This window comes from Schistocerca serialis, chromosome 8, assembly GCF_023864345.2.
Source record: "Schistocerca serialis cubense isolate TAMUIC-IGC-003099 chromosome 8, iqSchSeri2.2, whole genome shotgun sequence".
Lineage (NCBI taxonomy): Eukaryota > Metazoa > Arthropoda > Insecta > Orthoptera > Acrididae > Schistocerca > Schistocerca serialis.
In genome coordinates, this window is record NC_064645.1 from 235,270,983 (window position 1) to 235,294,145 (window position 23,163).

General features: G+C 44.1%; 1 protein-coding gene across 1 annotated transcript in view; it reads left to right on the forward strand.

Annotated features, from left to right (window-relative positions):
- The window catches only part of LOC126416943 (cadherin-23-like), a 597,779-nt gene that overhangs the window by 368,992 nt on the left and 205,624 nt on the right, over nt 1-23,163 (forward strand). The window contains exon 17 of the mRNA XM_050084822.1: nt 7,310-7,445. Coding sequence (XP_049940779.1) covers nt 7,310-7,445 — 136 coding nt within the window. The remainder of the gene's footprint in view (nt 1-7,309; nt 7,446-23,163) is intronic.

Below are 23,163 nucleotides of genomic sequence, written 5' to 3' on the forward strand. Positions count from 1 at the left end.
ATTATTCAGAAGACGTTTCAAATCCACCAATGGATTACGAACCTTGTCAACTTCTTCAACACTCTCCCCAAAATGTTTTTTGAAATTCTGCTCTAAGAGTACTAAATGTTCTTTAATTAAGTCCACCAACACATCATTAACGTCAGTAAGTGGTCATATATTTGGTAACATCTCACAGGATCCATTTTCAATCATCTGTATCCAGAAATTCAACTTATTAACAAATCCTTGAATATTGTCCATGCCGGCCGGAGTGGCCGTGCGGTTCTAGGCGCTACAGTCTGGAACCGAGCGATCGCTACGGTCGCAGGTTCGAATCCTGCCTCGGGCATGGATGTGTGTGATGTCCTTAGGTTAGTTAGGTTTAATTAGTTCTAAGTTCTAGGCGACTGATGACCTCAGAAGTTGAGTCGCATAGAGCTCAGAGCCATTTGAACCATTTGAACCAATATTGTCCATACTAGTCAGAAGATTTTCATTTCTACTTTGCATTTTTCTGTGTAGTTCATTTAAGTGTACGGTAATATCGGAAAGATATTCCAGCTTTTATACTTATTTATCATCTGCAAATAAATCCGCATACTCACGCCCCTCAGTAGTGAAAATTGTGAAAACCTCGTCCCTAAATTCAGACATTCGCGGTAACACTTTACTTCGAGGTAACCATCGGACTTCTGTATGTAGCAGAGGTGTAGTATGTTTTGATTCCATTTCTTAACACTCTTGCTCCCGCGTATGGGCGCCCTTGCTTACAACCAGCCTTGCACGAAAGATACGGTGTTGCAAAGTACTTTCGCCCTAGCGGCACAGACAGTGCAGTACTACAGATGAGAATACAATTAACTTACGATACGTAAAGTATAACAGTAAAAGTGAGTAAATAAACAACATTTAACTTCCATGAAACTATTACAATTACCAGTACGTTGTTTGCGGAACACTACTCTATCACTTTGAAGACTGGCCATGTAGAAGAACATTAAGCCTAGAAATCCGGCCATTTCTGCCGTTATTTAAAGTGTTGCTGAATATGTAACTCATCTGTCATCAAGAGTAATACGTACTGAAAAAAGACCAAGATTCAAGATTTATTTGTCATGTTTACTTTAGTCCTTTGTAGAGTACTAATTGTAAAATAATGATGACGGAAATTATAATTATCCTCCCAAAATAAAAGTGCGGGTGAGTTGAGCAATTTCCTCCCCTTGAGCTTCCAAAATTTCTTGCTCACACGACTAACTGCGAAGCCTAACTAGTACATGCAGGCAAATTCGTCAACAAGATCACAAACGTAGTGCCCTATGACTGTAATATCAATGATGATGAAACTTGATTTGTGGGGCGCTCAACTGCGTGGTTTTCAGCGCCCGTACAAATTCCACTCCTTTCACTGTCGCCGGCTTCTGTGGCCGAGCGGTTCTAGTCGCTTCAGTCCGGAACCGCGCTTCTGCTACGGTCACAGGTTCAAATCCTGCCTCAGGCACGGATGTATGTGATGTCCTTAGGTTAGTTAGGTTTAAGTAGTTCTAAGTCTAGAGGACTGATGACCTCAGATATAAAGTCCCATAGAGCTTAGAGCCATTTGTACCATTTTCCCTGTCCATTGTCGCCACTTTTCCGAATGATAGTGAAATGTTGAGGACAATACAAACACCCAGTCCCTGGGCGCAGAAAATCCCCGATCCGGTCAGGAATCCAACCCGGGATACCGTGATCCAGAGGCAGGAACGCTAGCCATTAGACTACGAGCTGCGACATAATATCAATGAGTAATTGCTGGAATCCGTCTACTCATATTATTCCTGGGTGTAACAGTTTGTACGGATATCGAATGGAGTGATCACAGGGGCTCAGTCGCGGATGAAGCAGGTGGTAGACCTCGGTTCATTTTAGAATACTGAGGAAGTAGACTATGTGATCGGAAGTATCCGGACACCTGGCTGAAAATTATTTAGAAGTTCGCAGCGTCCTCCATCGGTAATGCTGGAATTAAATATGCTGTTTGCCCACCTTAGCCTTAATGACAGCTTCATCTCTCACAGGCATACGTTCAATCACGTGCAGGAAGGTTTCTTGGTGAATGGCAGCCCATTCTTCACGGATTGCTGCACTGAGGAGACGTATCGATGTCGGTCGGTGAGGCCTGGCGCGAAGTCAAATGATTCAAAAAAATGGCTCTGAGCACTATGGGACTTAACATCTATGGTCATCAGTCCCCTAGAACTTAGAACTACTTAAACCTAACTAACCTAGGGACATCACACACGTCCATGCTCGAGGCAGGATTCGAACCTGCGGCCGTAGCGGTCGCGCGGTTCCAGACTGTAGCGCCTAGAACCGCTCGGCCACCCTGGCTGGCGGCACGAAGTCGGCGTTCCAAAACATTCCAAAGGTGTTCTATTGGATTCAGGGCAGGACTCTGTGGTGTCACCGCCAGACACCTCACTTGCTAGGTGGTAGCCTTTAAATCGGCCGCGGTCCATTAGTATACGTCGGACCCGCGTGTCGCCACTGTCAGTGATAGCAGACCGAGCGCCACCACACGGCAGGTCTAGAGAGACTTACTAGCATTCGCCCCAGTTGTACAGCCGACGTTCATAGCAATGGTTCACTGACAAATACGCTCTCATTTGCCGAGACGATAGTTAGCATAGCCGTCAGCTACATTTGCTACGACCTAGCAAGGCGCCGTATTCAATTGATAATTAATATTATGAAGCATGTACCGTAACGAGAGATGTTCTACAATTGTGGATTAAAGTTAAGTATTACATCATCAACGTACTTTATTTGCAATTCTCAAGATATTGTCCTGTTCCAGACCTCACGCCAGTAAGCGTGTTATTAAACGCGTGCATTTCGGCCTCCTCTAGAAAAACAGTGTTAGCTCTTCTGCCAACACTACAGACTCTGTGCAGGCCAGTCCATTACAGCGATGTTACTGCCGTGTAATCACTCCGCCACCGGCCGTGCATTATGAACAGGTGCTCGATTGTGTAGAAATATGCAGTCGCTATCCCCGAATTGTTCTTCAACAATGGGAAGCAAGAAGGTGCTTAAAACATCAATGTAGGTCTGTGCTGTGATAGTGCCACGTAAAACAACAAGGGGTGAAAGCCCCCTCCATGGAAATACGACCACACTGTAACACGACCGCCTCCGAATTTTACTGTTGCCACTACACACGTTCACTGGGCATTCGCCATACCCAGACCCTGCCATCGGATCGCCACATTGTGTACCGTGATTCGTCACTCCGCACAAAGGTTTTCGACTGTTCAATCGTCCAATGTTTACGCTCCTTACACCAACCAAGGCACGTGTGGCTTATGAGCAGCCGCTCGACCATGAAATCCAAGTTTACTCACCTTCCGCCTAACTGACATAGTACTTGCAGTGGACCCTGATGAAGTTTGGAATTCCTGTGTGATGGTGTGGATAGATGTCTGCCTATTACACATTACGAGCCTCTTCAACTGTAGACGGTCTCTGTCAGTCAACAGACGAAGTCGGCCCGTACGCTTTTGTGCTGTACGTTTCCTTTCACGTTTCCACTTCACTATCACATCGGAAACAGTGGACCTAGGGATGTTTAGGAATGTGGAAATCTCGCGTACACACGTATGACACAAGTGACACACAATCACCTGACTATGTACGAAGTCCTTGAGTTCTGCAGAGCGCCCCATTCTGTTCTCTCACAATGTCTAATGACGACTGAAGTCGCAGATATGGAGTACCTGGCTTTATGTGGCAGTTCAATGCACCTAAAATAAAAAAACTTATGGTTTTGGTGGTGTCCGGATACTTTTGATCACATTGTGTACCATCACTCTACAAAGGAGATTGTTTACAAACCACTCGTGAGACCTCTTCCATAATATAGCTCAGGTGTATGTGTGTGTGGGATCCAAATAGGATTAACAGGGGATACTGAACGAATACAGACAAGGGCAGCACGAGTAGTCACAGGTTTCTATAATGTGAGGGAGAGTGCCACAGAAATACTAGAGAAATTGAATTGGGAGACACTTGAAGATATACGTAAACTATCCCGAGAAAGTCTCTTAACGAAGTTTCAAGAACCGGTTTTAAATGATGACTCAAGGAATATTCTACAGTCCCCTACGTATCAAACAATCCTGTTGGCAGAACATTCGCAACTGAGCATTATATCCGAGGTTGAAAATACCCATTCAATTGTAAATTACTTTATTTTCACACGACCGGTCCCGGACTGTTACAAGCCCATCCAGGGGTGTCGTAGCTGTGGTGTGGTCCCCGAGCACCGCGTGTACCAGGCGCGGTGATGCAGCACACCGCTCCTGGTACACGCGGCGCTCGGGGACCACACCACAGCTACGACACCCCTGGATGGGCTTGTAACAGTCCGGGACCGGTCGTGTGAAAATAAAGTACACTACTGGCCATTAAAATTGCTACACCACGAAGATGACGTGCTACAGACGCGAAATTTAACCGACAGGAAGAAGATGCTGTGATATGCAAATGATTTGCTTTTCAGAGCATTCACACAAGGTTGGCGCCGGTGCCGACACCTACTACGTGCTGACATGACGAAAGTTTATAACTGATTTCTCAGAGACAAGCAGCAGTTGACCGGCGTTGCCTGGTGAAACGTTGTTGTGATGCCTCGTGTAAGGAGGAGAAATGCGTACCATCACGTTTCCGACTTTGGTAAAGGTCGAATTGTAGCCTATGGCGATTGCGGTTTATCGTATCGCGACATTGCTGCTCGCGTTGGTCGAGATCCAATGACTGTTAGCAGAATATGGAATCGGTGGGTTCAGGAGGGTAATACGGAACTCCGTGCTGGATTCCAACGGCCTCGTATCAATATAGCAGTTGAGATGACAGGCATCTTATCTGCATGGCTGTAACGGATCGTGCAGCCACGTCACGATCCCTGAGTCAACAGATGGGAACGTTTGCAAGACAACAACCATCTGCACGAACAGTTCGACGATGTTTGTAGCGGCATGGACTATCAGCTCGGAGACCACGGCTGCGGTTACCCTTGACGCTGCATCACAGACAGGACCGCCTACGATGGTGTACTCAACGACGAACCTGGGTGCACGAATGGCAAAACGTCATTTTTTCGAATGAATCAAGGTTCTGTTTACAGCATCATCTTGGTCGCATCCGTGTTTGGCGACATCGCGGTGAACGCACATTGGAAGCGTGTATTCGTCATCGTCATACTGACATATCACCCGGCGTGATGGTATGGGGTGCCATTGGTTACACGTCTCGGCCACCTCTTGTTCGCGTTGACGGCACTTTGAACAGTGGACGTTACATTTAAGATGTGTTACGACCCGTGGCTCTACCCTTCATTCGATCCCTTCTAAACCCTACATTTCAGCAGGATAATGCACGACCGCATGTTGCAGGTCCTGTACGGGCCTTTCTGGATACAGAAAATGTTCGACTGCTGCCCTGGCTAGCACATTCTCCAGGTCTCTCACCAATTGAAAACGTCTGGTCAATGGTGGCCGAGCAACTGGCTCGTCACAATATGCCAGTCACTACTCTTGATGAACTGTGGTATCGTGTTGAAGCTGCGTGGGCAGCTGTACCTGTACACGCCATCCAAGCTCTGTTTGACTCTATGCCCAGGCGTACCGTCAGGATAAGATTAGAATAATTGCTGCACGCACAGAGGCATTCTAACAATCATTCTTCCCTGCTCCGTACGTGAGTGAAATGGGAAGAAGGCCTAATAACTGGTACAATGGGACGTATCCTGTGATATGCACCTCACGGAGGTTTGCAGAGTGTAGATGTAAATGTAGATGTAGATATTAGCTCTGCCATTTGCAGCTGCTATATTTGCTAAAGTTTCTTTCGAAATAATTCTAGAAACTGACAACAGAAGGCAGCTCCTGTCAAGGGACGGATAGGTTCTTATACAAAATGCGTCCGGTTGTCGAGAGACAGGTGGCTCGCACGTCGAGGAAGTCGCGGCTCGTGCTACACTCGGGCGCGATCTTACGAACACAACGGTGTGCCCCGAGCTACGCTCACGCTTGGTTTCCACTGTGCTAGAAGTCTATACACCAGTCGTGCGATTCGCGTAAATAATGTTCCTGTGGTTTGGGAGCCTAGACTGTGATCGCAGAGTATAAGGCAACGATCGTGAATGTCCAACTATAGACTGCCATGGTTCAGCAACGTAAGTGGGTCTTTGCTTTGGTAGCTTTGAGTAAACATAGAAGCAATCCGTTTTCTGTGCACAGTTTTATTTTATTGTTAATATATTGACAAGCAATAACATAGATCACTTCTCATGTTGAAAAGTGGCGAGGAGAGAGAAAGGAAATGAAAAGTTTCGGATAAATTACAACAGTTACGCACTTGTTTTGAGAATGGCTGAGATAAAAATAAAACAAAATGCGTTATTTTTGATACTTAAAGAAAGGAATCGATTTTCAGTGGCATCCGAGGAACTACAGTTGTGAAATTCAGTTTCAAAATTATATCACTTGAAGACGATTGTAAATAAGTGTCTGAAAATGGATATTCATTACTTCTTTGAATGATTGATTTCAGAGCAAAATACAATAACTAATGTCTTAAATAATTAAGTAATATTTATTAGTACCAACCACTTGTGATTTTTAATCATAGTGATTTGCATTCTAGGGTCATTATTACTGTAAATTATATGTCATTTAGGCAGATCTGATTTTTTTCAAAAAATGGTTCAAATGGCTCTGAGCACTATGGGACTTAACATCTGTGGTCATCAGTCCCCTAGAACTTAGAACTACTTAAACCTAACTAACCTAAGGACATCACACACATCCATGCCCGAGGCAGGATTCGAACCTGCGACCGCAGCAGTCCCGCGGTTCCGGACTGAGCGCCTAGAACCGCTAGACCACCGCGGCCGGTCTGATTTTTTCGCTTATATTCTTTTTATCCTATAAGCCTGTTTCAAAATGTAGACCTGTCCTATCAACATAGCACAAATGTTATTCATGAACAAGTTATTAGGTAATCACCTCCACTATAGCTGTACAGACTAAGAGGGGAATGTGCCTGTTTCAAAAAGCAGAAGAAGGAAGTAAAGCATATGTGACCCAGAAGAGACGATCGTCTGGACATGTTCAGACTATGAACAAGAGGAACATCAAATAAAGTTGTAATTTCATTCTACTCGCGACATATCTCAGACTCTTCAGTTAGGAAGTGGCAGCACTAGGTGTACAACTTTCTTTTCGGTTGCACTATTCATGTTGTAGACAGCGTTTTGAAAACGGCTCTGTGGTTTTGTTTGCAGATATCGATTTCTGTAATCGACATCAATGACAATGGACCGGTGTTCGAAGACTTCGAAACGACTGTATCCATCCCAGAACGCACCGATGACGGCACAGAAATCTTGCAGATCATCGCAACCGATGCTGACATCACAGGTGAGTTTACTAGTCTAAATTGGGCTAAGACAGTTTTCAAGTGCAACTACAACGCCTGCGGAATGAAATATTAAGTGTCCTCGTTTAATATAACATTGTTTCGAGAGAAATGGACTGGCAGAGGTGACCACGAGCTCGTGCACAGTAGAAGGTGGGTGAGAACGGACGCAGCAAAAATGTGAGGGGAGATGTTAAATCACTTACTGTGTTGACACACTATTTGGAATTAATTAATTCTGAATTGGCCTGTGGAAGAGGTTTTCAAAATGGCTCTGAGCACTATGGGACTCAACATCTTAGGTCATAAGTCCCCTAGAACTTAGAACTACTTAAACCTAACTAACCTAAGGACATCACACACACCCATGCCCGAGGCAGGATTCGAACCTGCGACCGTAGCAGTCCCGCGGTTCCGGACTGCAGCGCCAGAACCGCTAGACCACCGCGGCCGGCGAAGAGGTTTTCGATCGCTGGAATTTGTCAGACACGTGTCTGAGACATGACTGCATGTCAGCATAATACAAGTATTAAAATAACACTGTTACTCACTGCTCTATTAAGTTTTTATTGTGTCTCACTGTTTAGAGGCACAAAACGCGTGGGTGTTTTCAGCTCGTTACTAAATGCAAATAAGTAGGAGGCCGTGTTGATAGGAGTTGAAGGAGTCCAGGTTGCAATAATATGCAGCACGGCACACTGTTAGAGAGAAGGATTATTATTCATGAAACACATAGTACAGTGAAAATTACTTATCTTCAGTAGTCTGTAGGACTGCAGCTATCGCTATAACTAACACTACATATTCTCAGGGACTAAGCCTGATGGGCCCTCCTCAGAGAACCAATCCAAACAGAACTGGCTGAGGGCCGACTATGAAAGTGCGTCTGCCTAGGTTGAAATCTAGTTAAATGAACGAGGCACACTCCAGTTCCGTCGAGTTGCACAGCCCTCTAGAGCGCGCTGTGCTCAGCAGACGACGGGCTGCCAGCCTTGTGTTGGCGCGGCGTTGTAGCAGTATCTGTGGCAATGATACTATAGTTGTAACGGGTGTAATTTCGCTAACTTGTCGCTGGAACATATTCATTCCTTCTGTAATAATTAACAGGGATGGACTGCCGTGTGCTGTGCCGTTCCACTGCGCAAGCAGAGTCACTTGTTGAAAACGGAGGTCGTGACACGTTTATGAGACCCTGGCGTGTCGTTCGTTCTCTGACTGCAGTCCTGTACTTGCGTATTATGTAAATGTAACATACTACAGAAAATTTTTGTACCAACAAGCGCGTGGTTGTCAACAATGAACAAATGGCAAAAGTCTAGCTATTCTATGGGGATTTTTTTTTCTGTAATAGAAGAAAGTAACAAACGGATTTTGACAACCTGAGAAATCATTTGTAGAGAAGATACGCAACAATAAATTTATCAGTTTTTAATATTGTCGCCGTACTCGGTTAACACATAAACATGTACAAAAGGTTCTCTTTTTAAATTTTATTTATTGAAACTAGGTTGCCTGCAATGTTTCGAATCTTAAATAAATAAAAGTTCAAAATGATATCCATAAGCTACACAAATGAGAAATACGTGGAACCTATTAAATTAACTTATTGCTCCCGGAACCTATTATCTGTTTATAATGGATCGTTTTAACCTCTTACAAAAAATTAACTGCCTGGCCCATTAGCGGCAGTGGCAGTGTGTCGAGTTAAGTGTCAAAATTTCCTTGCGGATGGAAGGCGTGTAATGCCGTTGATTTGAGAATGAAAACACGGTTCAAGTAGTATCCGTGCAATTGGCCCGTTCAACCATGGGCCATTTTCAAACACATATTTTAAGTGTGAAGCTTTAAATATGTGATTGAAAATGATCCATGGTTGAAATGGGCCAATTGCACGGATGATAAATAGATTACAGCCTACGTGGATCATGTTTTCAATCTCAAACCACGTTGAGGTTTTTGACCCCCACAAAAATAAAATTTTAAAAACACCGTTGATGTTCAATTTTCTCTTCAACCGAATCATAAAGTTGCGCTCTGCGGCGACCTTAGTCCTACACAACCAGATTAGGCTAGGAACAAAGACTGCAAACAATGAAGCACCCAAATACGGTACACAAGATGGTCGTGCACCGGAATGCTACACTGCTGATGTCTTCCTGATACACAATTGTCAAATGGGAAATTACATTTAAGAATGATTGCTTACTAACAGAATCGGTCGTGTTTCACTGCGTTCCCTAAAGCCGTCGGCACACGGACCGTGCATCCGAACGTTGAGCGTTGAGCGTGCCGAGTTTCTGACGTCATAGCGTGGAACAGCACGTTCGGGAGTCTTTCGGAACGTGCAGAGCAGTATCTGGCATGTCAGATATTCTGAGCATACGTCTGAGCGTTGACCCACGAGATGGCACAATGCCACCTACGTCACACGCACGCCGTCTTCCTTCAGTACAGAGTTGTGAGGCGCCATATTGGCATTCATTTCAAGCCTATATGTATATGTGCCGTTTCTGAGCGCCAGCAAATTGAGAATCACTGGAAAACCAGTTGTTAACTGCGTGATTCGTTCCAATAAAATAATGAGAAACGTCATATTCGTGGCAAAAGAATTATTGTAACTTGCGTATTATGAGAGTAGGCTATTTGAAGGCAGCGACACACTGAAGATCCACCCAAAACGCATTGTTCTTGGTACCATTTGTTATAATTAAATTTCAATTAGTAACATATTCACGATTAAGGTTTTCAACGGGGGGAAACATACAATATAAAGAAAGAAGGGTAGAGGTGTTGGTGTAGAGTAATGAGCAGCGTCATTGTCATGAATTGAGAAGGTTGGTGGGGTGGGGGTTCGCGTATTGCCACTTCCAAATTTTTTTTTCCCTAACATTCGCGTTTTTATTAGCTTCTGGTACTGTATTATTAGTTTAATGTAAGTGTATACTATAATATTTGATGTTATGTAAATGTAAGTTCACCTTTTTTTGAGGAGTGACTTTGTTCGAGTGGCTTAATCTACAGGACAGCTTGCGCTACTTGCATAAAGATATTTTGCTCCTTTTTCTTTCACGTTTCGTAGTTCACATGTTGCAAAGATTCTGCTACTGGGAAGGAACAGTGATCAAGTAAGACTGACCTTGAGGTTTTACTAAAATGTGGGAATGACGAGATAATGTTTATCTTATGCGGAGAAGTATTCCAAATTTGTACCGCACGGTTTGTAATGGAACTTTTATAAGCCTGTTTCCCTATTGATTTGACTTGGTACTTTGCTTTTCATGGACGATGGAGGAAATGTTGTTGTTGTTGTGGTCTTCAGTCCTGAGACTGGTTTGATGCAGCTCTCCATGCTACTCTATCCTGTGCAAGCTTTTTCATCTCCCAGTACCTACTGCAACCTACATCCTTCTGAATCTGCTTAGTGTATTCATCTCTTGGTCTCCCTCTACGATTTTTACCCTCCACGCTGCCCTCCAATACTAAACTGGTGATCCCTTGATGCCTCAGAACATGTCCTACCAACCGATCCCTTCTTCTGGTCAAGTTGTGCCACAAACTTCTCTTCTCCCCAATCCTATTCAATACTTCCTCATTAGTTATGTGATCTACCCATCTAATCTTCAGCATTCTTCTGTAGCACCACATTTCGAAAGCTTCTATTCTCTTCTTGTCCAAACTATTTATCGTCCATGTTTCACTTCCATACATGGCTACACTCCATACGAATACTTTCAGAAATGACTTCCTGACACTTAAATCAATACTGGATGTTAACAAATTTCTCTTCTTCAGAAACGCTTTCCTTGCCATTGCCAGCCTACATTTTATATCCTCTCTACTTCGACCATCATCAGTTATTTTGCTCCCCAAATAGCAAAACTCCTTTACTACTTTAAGTGCCTCATTTCCTAATCTAATTCCCTCAGCATCACCCGACTTAATTAGACTACATTCCATTATCCTTGTTTTGCTTTTGTTGATGTTCATCTTATATCCTCCTTTCAAGACACTGTCCATTCCATTCAACTGCTCTTCCAAGTCCTTTCCTGTCTCTGACAGAATTACAATGTCATCGGCGAACCTCAAAGTTTTTATTTCTTCTCCATGAATTTTAATACCTACTCCGAATTTTTCTTTTGTTTCCTTTACTGCTTGCTCAATATACAGATTGAACAACATCGGGGAGAGGCTACAACCCTGTCTTACTCCCTTCCCAACCACTGCTTCCCTTTCATGTCCCTCGACTCTTATAACTGCCATCTGGTTTCTGTATAAATTGTAAATAGCCGTTCGCTCCCTGTATTTTACCCCTGCCACCTTTAGAATTTGAAAGAGAGTATTCCAGTCAACATTGTCAAAAGCCTTCTCTAAGTCCACAAATGCCAGAAACGTAGGCTTGCCTTTCCTCAATCTTTCTTCTAAGATAAGTCGTAAGGTCAGTATTGCCTCACGTGTTCCAGTGTTTCTACGGAATCCAAACTGATCTTCCCCGAGGTTGGCTTCTACTAGTTTTTCCATTCGTCCGTAAAGAATTCGTGTTAGTATTTTGCAGCTGTGACTTATTAAGCTGATAGTTCGGTAATTTTCACATCTGTCAACACCTGCTTTCTTTGGGATTGGAATTATTATATTCTTCTCGAAGTCTGAGGGTATTTCGCCTGTTTCATACATCCTGCTCACCAGATGGTAGAGTTTTGTCAGGACTGGCTCTCCCAGGACTGTCAGTAGTTCCAATGGAATGTTGTCTACTCCCGGGGCCTTGTTTCGACTCAGGTCTTTTAGTGCTCTGTCAAACTCTTCACGCAGTATCGTATCTCCCATTTCATCTTCATCTACATCCTCTTCCATTTCCATAATATTGTCCTCAATTACATCGCCCTTGTATAGACCCTCTATATACTCCTTCCACCTTTCTGCCTTTCCTTCTTTGCTTAGAACTGGGTTTCCATCTGAGCTCTTGATATTCATACAAGTGGTTCTCTTATCTCCAAATGACTCTTTAATTTTCCTGTAGGCAGTATCTATCTTACCCCTAGTGAGATAAGCCTCTACATCCTTACATTTGTCCTCTAGCCATCCCTGCTTAGCCATTTTGCGCTTCCTGTCGATCTCATTTTTGAGACGTTTGTATTCCTTTTTGCCTGTTTCAATTACTGCATTTTTATATTTTCTCCTTTCATCAATTAAATTCAATATTTCTTCTGTTACCCAAGGATTTCTACTAGCCCTCGTCTTTTTACCTACTTGATCCTCTGCTGCCTTCACTACTTCATCCCTCAAAGCTACCCATTCTTCTTCTACTGTATTTATTTCCCCAATTCCTGTCAATTGCTCCCTTATGCTCTCCCTGAATCTCTGTACAACCTCTGGTTCTTTTAGTTTATCCAGGTCCCATCTCCTTAAATTCCCACCTTTTTGCAGTTTCTTCAGTTTTAATCTACAGGTCATAACCAATAGATTGTGGTCTGAGTCCACATCTGCCCCTGGAAATGTCTTACAATTTAAAACCTGGTTCCTAAATCTCTGTCTTACCATTATATAATCTATCTGATACCTTTTAGTATCTCCAGGGTTCTTCCATGTATACAACCTTCTTTCATGATTCTTAAACCAAGTGTTAGTTATGATGATGTTGTGCTCTGTGCAAAATTCTACCAGGCGGCTTCCTCTTTCATTTCTGTCCCCCAATCCATATTCACCTACTATGTTTCCTTCTCTCCCTTTTCCTACACTCGAATTCCAGTCACCCATGATTATTAAATTTTCGTCTCCCTTCACAATCTGAATAATTTCTTTTATTTCATCATACATTTCTTCAATGTCTTCGTCATCTGCAGAGCTAGTTGTCATATAAACTTGTACTACTGTAGTAGGTGTGGGCTTCGTATCAATCTTGGCCACAATAATGCGTTCACTATGCTGTTTGTAGTAGCTTACCCGCATTCCTATTTTCCTATTCATTATTAAACCTACTCCTGCATTACCCCTATTTGACTTTGTGTTTATAACCCTGTAGTCACCTGACCAAAAGTCTTGTTCCTCCTGCCACCGAACTTCACTAATTCCCACTATATCTAACTTCAACCTATCCATTTCCCTTTTTAAATTTTCTAACCTACCTGCCCGATTAAGGGATCTGACATTCCACGCTCCGATCCGTAGAACGCCAGTTTTCTTTCTCCTGATAACGACATCCTCTTGAGTAGTCCCCGCCCGGAGATCCGAATGGGGGACTATTTTACCTCCGGAATATTTTACCCAAGAGGACGCCATCATCATGTAATCATACAGTAAAGCTGCATGCCCTCGGGAAAAATTACGGCTGTAGTTTCCCGTTGCTTTCAGCCGTTCGCAGTACCAGCACAGCAAGGCCGTTTTGGTTATCGTTACAAGGCCAGATCAGTCAATCATCCAGACTGTTGCCCTTGCAACTACTGAAAAGGGATACATTCCAGATGCAAGGACGGGGTACACAGATTCCCTCCTGGGGGATGAATAAGAGACGGACGACCCTTGATGTTTAGTCTCTTCGAACGCATAATAATAATAATAATAATAATAATAATAATAATAATACTAAACAGCAGCAGTATACCCTTAAGCCGTCGGCACACGGACCGTGCTGTCGAACGTTAACGTTGAGCGTGCCAAGTTCAACGTGCTGCTGAACGCTCAGGAACGATGCGACTTGTGCATAGGGTAAGTGGGCCCCAACGTGGTATACGCGATCGCGATGCACTCCAGAGGCAGTTGAGAGATGTTTCTAGTTCGTATATCACACTGTTTACTCAACGGGCTCGCGTAAAATTCCCACGTTAGCTATTTTGAAACGCATATTTCCTCCATTTCGTTTCAAAATAGCTAACGTGGGAATTTTACGCGAGCCCGTTGAGTAAACAGTGTGATATACGAACTAGAAACATCTCTCAACTGCCTCTGGAGTGCATCGCGATCGCGTATACCACGTTGGGGCCCACTTACCGTATGCACAAGTCGCATCGTTCCTGAGCGTTCAGCAGCACGTTGAACTTGGCACGCTCAACGTTAACGTTCGACAGCACGGTCCGTGTGCCGACGGCTTAAGGGTATACTGCTGCTGTTTAGTATTATTATTATTATTATTATGCGTTCGAAGAGACTAAACATCAAGGGTCGTCCGTCTCTTATTCATCCCCCAGGAGGGACTCTGTGTACCCCGTCCTTGCATCTGGAATGTATCCTAAGTGCAAGAGTGCGAACGTTTTCTAAATGTTTGTGTAGCGTGCCTCTGAGGCGGGCTGTGGGTACCACATCTAGTAGTATGAGGGAAACCGCCTAAAAATCACTTCCAGTCTCGTCGGTTCACTCACCAGCGCTAGTTGTCAGTCTGGGAGACGGATTCGACCCGGTTCAGGCTACCTTCCCAGTTTCCGGAAGCAGCGTGTTGCCGCTCTTTTTTTCTTTTTTTTCCTTTTTTGTAGCGGAGGCAACATGACAGCTGTTGAAGTTCATTGTTGATCCTTTCACTCAGTTTTTTTTTACAGAGACCAACCAGCTCTCTGACCGAACACGCTGAGCTACCGTTCCGGCAACGCTCTCTGCTATCCGTGGGGTTTCGAAGGGTGTACATACTCGTACAAAACAGGTCTCTTTCGGCAGGTGGTAACGCCACGGGGAGCCAACAATATTTTAATTCATTTCTGGAAGGACCCTTATCCTGGAATCTCGAGGAACAGAATTGGAGCATTAGTCATACGTAGCATTTAGTCCGACGGGCTATTCGAAATACAGATGTAACCCGTACAATCAACATGTCAAGACCACCTATAATTTCACTTGCGAGTCCTCCTGCTTAGCTGAGTGCTGCAATGCAGCGGGTTGGATATTTTCTTCGGTCGTGGACTGGGAGTTGTGTTGCCCACGTCATCATCTCATCATCGCCGAAACGCAAGTCGCCCAATGTGCCGTCACATGATATAAGACTTGCAACCCGGCGGCCGAACTTCCCCGGATAGGGTCTCCCGGCCATCAATGCCACACGACCCTATTTTCATTTTATTTCACTGACGAACTTGTGAAGCTCAGCTTCGACAACAAAGCTCACGAATCTTTCTCACTGTCTAATGAAATGTAGGAAAATGAAGTCATTAAGAATTAAATAAAGTAACTAAATCTCGTGCAGGTATGTAGAGTATTATGAAGATGTACTGACAACTCTGGTTAACACGACTACTGTATGACACTACGGCCTCTGCAGCTGAATGGTTGTGTTTGGTATTATGTGTGGACAATGTATGGGTTGTGTATTGCAAAGTATCATATACTCGCTACAGTAGTGCACAATTGTCGCTGTTGAACCACGAAGGACGTTTGATCTGAAATAATAATAATGTACTGGCTTCAAAGGAAACTGATTCAACCCGTAAAACACCTCTACCCTGCTTTATAGGGACAGTTATGAGATACAGGCACTATACAGAGAAAGTAACTCAGGGTCCAGTAATGAATGATAATGAGTGTATGGCTTTGGTGGCCGGGAGACCCCTCGCGGGGCGGTTAGGCCGCCGCTCCACAAGTTCTTAACGCCACTACGTCGACTTGCGAGTAAATGAGGATGAAATGATGATGAAAGACACACAACATCCAGTCATCTCGAGGCAGAGAAAATCCTTGACCCCGCCGGGAATCGAACCCGGGACTCCGGGCTCGGGAACCGAGAACGCTCCCGCGAGACCACGAGCTGCTGACTTGGTTTATTTAGTGTATTCTTAATATATTGATGTATATCAGTGTACTATGACAGTATTCTAAGACATACTGCATAATAAATGTTGTAGTTACAACTAAGATCATTCTGTTGCAACCATGTTACAGTTTCTTCTGAATAACAATGCACAAATTACCAGTATTTGTTGTGTACTGCCGGCCGGTGTGGCCGAGCGGTTCTAGGCGCTTCAGTCTGGAACCGCGCAACCGCTACGGTCGCAGGCTCGAATCCTGCCTCGGGCATGGATGTGTGTGATATCCTTAGGTTAGTTAGGTTTAAGTAGTTCTAAGTTCTAGGGGACTCATGAACTCCGATGTTAAGTCCCATAGTGCTCAGAGCCATTTGAACCATTTTTTGTGTACTGAGAGAATAATTCTAGAACATTATGTGTTATGGTCTTTAGTCCGAAGACTTGTTTGATGGAGCTCTCCAAGCTACTCTACCCTGTGCAAGCTTCTTCATCTCCGAGTGAACTACTGCAACCTACATCCTTTTGAATCTGCATACTGTATCCATCTCTTGCTCTCCCTCTGCGATTTTTATTGTCCACACTTCCCTCCAACACTAAATTGGTGACCGAGCGAATTGGCGCAGTGGTTAGCACACTGGATTCGCATTCGCGAGAGCGACGGTTCAGACCCGAGACCGGCCATCCTGATTTGGGTTCTCTCTGATTTCCCTAAATCGCTTCACGCAAATGCCAGGATAGTTCTTTTGAAAGGAGACAACCAACTTCCTTCCCGGTGAGACTGATGACTTCGCTGTTTGGTCCCCTCCCCCAAATTAACAACTGACCAAATATCAACTGATTCCTTCCTGTGGTCGAGTTGTGCCACAAATTTCTTGTCTCCCCAATTCTGCTCAGTACCTGCTCATTACTCACGGGATCTACCTATCTAATCTTCAACGTTCTTCTGTAGCACCACATTTCTAAAGCTTTTATTCTCTTTTTATTTAAACTGTGTATCATCCAGTTTCACTTCCATTCCTGCTGCATTCCGTAAAAATACATTCAGGAAAGACTTTCTAACACTTAAATCTATATTCTACGTGAACAAATGTTTTTTTCTTCACAAACGCTTTTCTTGCCATCGCCGGTCTACATTTTACATCCTCTCTACTTCGGGCATGGACAGATATTTTGCTGCCAAAATAGCAAAACTCATCTACTACTTTAAGTGTCTCGTTTCCTAACCTAGTTCCTAAGCATCACTTGATGTAATTCGATAACATTTCAGTATCCTAGTTTTGCTTTCGTTGATGTTCATCTTATACCTCCTTTCAAGACACTCTCCACATTCCATTCAATTGCTCTTCGAACTCCTTTGCTGTCTTCGACGGAATTACAATGGCATCGGAAGACCTCAAAATTTTTGTTTCTTCTACCAGATGCCGCGCGGAGTGGTTCAAATGGCTCTAAGCACTATGGGGCTCAACATCTGAGGTCATCAGTCCCCTAGACTTAGAACTACTTAAACCTAACTAATCTAAGGACATCACACACATCCATGCCCGAGGCAGGACTCGAACCTGCGACCGTAATAGCAGCGCGGTTCCGGACTGAAGCGCCTAGAACCGCTCGGCCACACGGCCGGCCCGCGCGGAGTGGCCGCGGGGCTAGAGGCGCCAAGTCACGGACTGCGGAGCTCCTCCAGCCGGAGGTTCGAGTCCTCCCTCGGGCATGGGTGTGTGTGTTGTTCTTAGCATAAGCTAGTTTAAGTAGTGTATAAGAGTTTAAGTAGTGTATAAGTCTATGGACCGATCACCTCAACAGTTTGGTCCCTTAGGAATTCATTTTTTTACCTGAACTTTAATTCCTACTCCAAATTTTTCTTTTTTTTCTTTCGCTGCTTGCTCCATGCACAGACTAAACAATATCGGGGATAGGCAGCAAACCTGTCTCACTCCCTTCTCAGCCACTGCTTCCCTTTCGAGCCCATCGACTCTTCTAATTGCCGTCTGATTTTTGCAAATGGTCTTTCGCTCCCTGTATTTTACCGCTGCTACCTTCAGAATTGCAAAGAGAGTATTCCAGTCAACGTTGTCAGAAGTTTTCTCTATGTCTACAAGTGCTATAAACGTACACTGATCAGCCAGAACATTACGACCACTTACCTACTATCGATACACCCCCGTCCAGGCGATAGCAGTGACACCCGGCAAGAATCGACTACTAGTCAGACACACACATACGGTACATGTAATTATCAGTGAGAATGTTGTCCGAGAATGGAATGGGGAGGGCGCGCTAGCTATCTGAGTTTGACCGAGAGAAGATAGGGATGATCGGAGGCTCGGCACGAGCATTTAGGAAACTACACGGGTAGTCGGGTGTTTGAGGAGAGCTGTGGCGATTGCCTCCCACATGTAGCTAAAACCAAGATGAAACCACGTCCACATGTCTTGGGGTTTGGAGGTCACCCCTCATTACAGCGTTGGACGTCTTAGGTTGAGCAGATTGATAAAACAGGACAAGCGGCGAACTGTGGTGGAACTAATATCAGACTTTAATGTTGGGCAGAGTACAAGTGTGTCTGGACACACCGTGCACCAAACACTCCTAACGATGGGCTTCCGCAGCCGAAGACCCGTGCATGCGCCAATGTTAACACCACAACATCGGCAAATAGGGCTAAAATGGGCACATGACCATCGGCACTGGACGATGGCGCAGTGGTAGAGTATTGCATGGTCTGGTGAATCCCGACACTTTCTTCATCGTGCCAATAAGGGGGCACGAATCCGTCGTCTTCCAGGGAAACGGCTCCTTGACACCTGTACTGCGGGACGAAGACAAGCTGGCGACGGCTCCATTAGGCTCTAGGGAACATTCACGTGGGTGTCGATGGATCTACTGGAGCTCATGCGTGGCACCATGACGGCCAAGTATCGTACACTGGTTGTAGACCACGTACACGACCCCTTCCTGACAATCATGTTTTCCGACGGCAGAGGCGTATTTCAACAACATAATGCGCCATATAACAAGCCAGGAGTGTGATGGTGCACTTCTAGGAACTCAGTGGCATGTTCCAATTGATATGCTGGCACCTTATTTCGCCAGATCTGAACTCGATCGAACGTGTCTGAGATGTGATTGAAAATGACGTCACAGCTCATTTCCCCCCCACCAACCCCCCGCCCCTCCTAGGAATTTGCTGAAATTAGGTGATCTGTGTGTGCAGATATGGTACCAGCTCCCTCCATCGACCGTCTAGGGCCTCATCTGAATCTCCGCCCTCTTCCATTTCTATTACGCTGCCTTCACATTCGTCTGCCTCCGTATGCTCCATCCACCTCTCAGCTTTCCCTTCTTTGCTTAGGATTAGCTTTCCATCTGAGCTCTTGATATTCATACAGCTGCTTCTCCTTTCTCCAAAGGCCTATTTAATTTCCCTTTAGGCTGTGTCTATCTTTCCCCTAATGATATCTTTACGTTTGTCTTCTATCTAGTCCTACTTAGCCATTTCGAACTTCCTGTCAGTCTAATTTTTTTAGACGGTTGAATTCCCCTTCGCTTGCTTCATTTGCTGCATTTTTATATTTTCTCCTTTCTTCAATGAAATTCAGTATCTCCTGTGTCATCCAAGGATTTCTAACAGGCCTTATCTTTTTACCTTTTTGATCCTCTTCTGTCTTCACCATTTCATCTCTCAAAGCTACCCATTCGTCATCTACTGTATTCCTATCCCCTGTGTTTGTCAATATTTATCTAATTCTCCCTCTAAAACTGTAACAACCTCTGGTTCTTTCAACTTATCCAGGTCCCATTTCAATTTCCTGCATTATTACAGTTTTGTGGTGTGCGTACTGTAAGACCTTCAGTACACACACCATCAGATTATTTGACTTGTCGCTCTAACGAAGTAGGCGAGTGGCAGCAATACGTCTCATGATCTTATCGTGGCGTGTTTATCTTCTGCCGTTTGGTCAGACGATAGAAATGCCACTTGCACGCTTAGAGTAGCAGATTGACGGTGACCAACTTTAAACAGAACTTGATTAATTTTCACACACATTTATTAAAATAATAACAAGCATAAAAATTACTTAACTTGGTTCTGGATGCTATTTACGATTGACAATCTGAAGTTCCTTTGGTATTGGTACGTTAATCTTATCCTCACATATATCTCTGATACTTGACAAAAGTGTCTATACATTTATCTTCGCTATGTACAGGAATATGGTAATCTTATTGGGCGCAGACTGAAACTTGACTATAGACTGATACATAAAAATGTAGAACTCGTACAGACTGTTGCACACAAATGCAGACTGGTACAGACTGGTGCAGACAAATGTAGACTGACTAATCGGAGGTCTGTACACTCGTTATAATACTTCGCGCATTCATGTATCACTGCGCGAGTGTGATCCGCGAGGAGAAAAGATTCTACGTTAGCAGCAATCTCATTGGCTGTGTTACTATTAATACGCGGATCGGCGGAAGCAGAATTTGGTCCGACTCTATGGCAGCGCCGTCTCGTAGTGCGGAGACGGACGAGTGGTGCCCCTGCGCTGTTGTGCTTAGCGGGGCGCGCTCTAATGGGAAAGTCGTGTACGCGGTGACTACGCGGAACTATATACGCAACAAGTTTCTTCAGTTTTACGCTGAAGTGTCAGAAGTCGCGGGATGTCTCCTAATATCGTGTCGGACATCCTTTTCCCTGGCGTAGTGGAGCAACTCGACTTGGCATGGACTCAACAAGTCGTTGGAAGTCCCATGCAGGAATACTGACCTATACTGCCTCCACAGCCATCCATAATTGCGAAAGTGTTGCCAGTGCAGGATTTTGTGCACGAACTGACCTCTCGACGATGAAGGAGGGAAGACTGAGTTTAACGTCCCGCCGACGTCGAGGTCATTAGAGACGCCCTCGATTATGTCCCATAAAGGTTCGATGGGATTCATGTCATCATTCGCTCGAAAAGTCCAGAATGTTCTTCAGACCAATCGCAAACAGTTGTGGCCCTATGACATGGCGCATTCTCTTGTCATCTGTAAAATTTTTTTGGGAATATGAAGTTCATGAATGGCCGATTGCACTCAAAGAAGCCGAACATAAAAATTTCCTGTCAACGATGGATTCAGTTGGACCAGAGGACCCAGTCCATTCCATGTACACTCAGCCCACAGTGTTGTGGAGCAACCACCAGCTTGCAAACGCAACCCTACCATCATCTAACTGAAATCGGGACTCATCTGGCCAGGCCACGGTTTTCCAGTCGCACTGGGCCGCTAAGATCCTGAATAGTGTTGAATGTGGCCTTTCTGAAATATTGTATTTCATATTTGCATGATAATCCTGCTGTTCTGGCCAACTTGAGCTGCAGTACCGCAGGACTAGAAACTACAGTCGCAATATGTCACAAACCTGCCGCTGTCGAATCCCTACACGTGCTGGTACACATTTTTCCAACACGACACGAGGCACAATACGCTGTCATAAACAACCAACGTTCGAATGTGATTTGTCAATGAAGAAACTACTGCATAATCATTTCTTACGTGCAGCATGTAGAAGGCACTACTCGTACCTACTTTGTTCCGTTGCTTTCTTGCATGCCATCTTCACATGCTTCAATTTTAATGGCTACAAATGAATTATGAACCAAATCGTTATTTGCTTAAGTTCATTCAGGTGTCCTAGATGGATGTTAGGATCGTCTTTTTCCTAAATACAAGGCCAGTTTGTTTACAACGGTGCAACCTCGTTCAGTTCATTCCTCGTGCTCATTGCTATTTTTCTTATATGCTTCTGTGCCCGCTACGTAGTATATGCAGTACTGTTGATTCGAAGAGATGCTTATATAGGGATGTCTGACAGAGAGCTTCTTTGGGTAGATTTCTTTCCGTTCATTGCGGTAAAAGCTCGCTCACAAAAACACGTCGGTCCCAGCATCGACATAATCATGGCTGCAAACTTATGAAGCTGTGAAAATTTATGTTACAGAAAATTTTTATACGAGTCCATAGGACTTATTTTTATTGTGAAACTTATCATTCAACTGCCTGCCAGAGTGCCTATAAGTTTTAATTGTACCTGGGGTTCCAGCACGGAGGTATCATAAACTGATACTGGTGTCAAGACATAGATGAATTAAAGACATTAGCTGCCAGTGGACACTGATTTATATAAGTGGGGCAAGTTGAAAATTAGTGCTCGACACAGTGCTCTCCACAACGATACGAACTACCTTAGCACGCCTCCTGTCAGACTTAAATTCTCAAATGATACTGTACACTACTGGCGTAGTGCCCCTGCACATTAGCATCACTACTCGTGGCATTCCAGTACGAGTTCGAGCTTGGTGTGCATCTGCACAGAAGGGATCATTGGCCGTCATGGCCTTAATTATACTAGGTGGTCCATTGATCGCGACCGGGCCAAATATCTCATGAAATAAGCGTCAAACGAAAAAACTACAAAGAACGAAACTTGTCTAGCTTGAAGGGGGAAACCAGATGGCGCTATGGTTGGCCCGCAAGACGGTGCTGTCGTAGGTCAAACGGATATCAACTGCGTTTTTCAAAATAGGAACCCCCATTTTTATTGCATATTCGTGTAGTACATAAAGAAATATGAATGTTTTTTTTTCGCTTTGTGATAGATGGTGCTGTAAAAGTAACAAACATATGGCTCACAATTTTAGACGAACAGTTGGTAAAGGTAGGTTTTATAAATTAAAATACAGAACGTAGGTATTTTGGTAAACATTTTTGGAATACAGTGACCAATAAATTATTATATTTTAACTGAACTTCAGTCTTGATCACAACACCTATGTCTCAATAACATAGGTGAGCGGTTTCGGTTATATTTATATAACCATCTTCAGACCTATGAATTAATTTTAGAAATGACTAGAAACCAATCTTAAAATAAAGTGAAAAGTGTCTAATGACGACAAAATTTTAACAAGATAAAATAAAACTTATTATACCCATGGCTTCCTTGGAGGATGGTAGG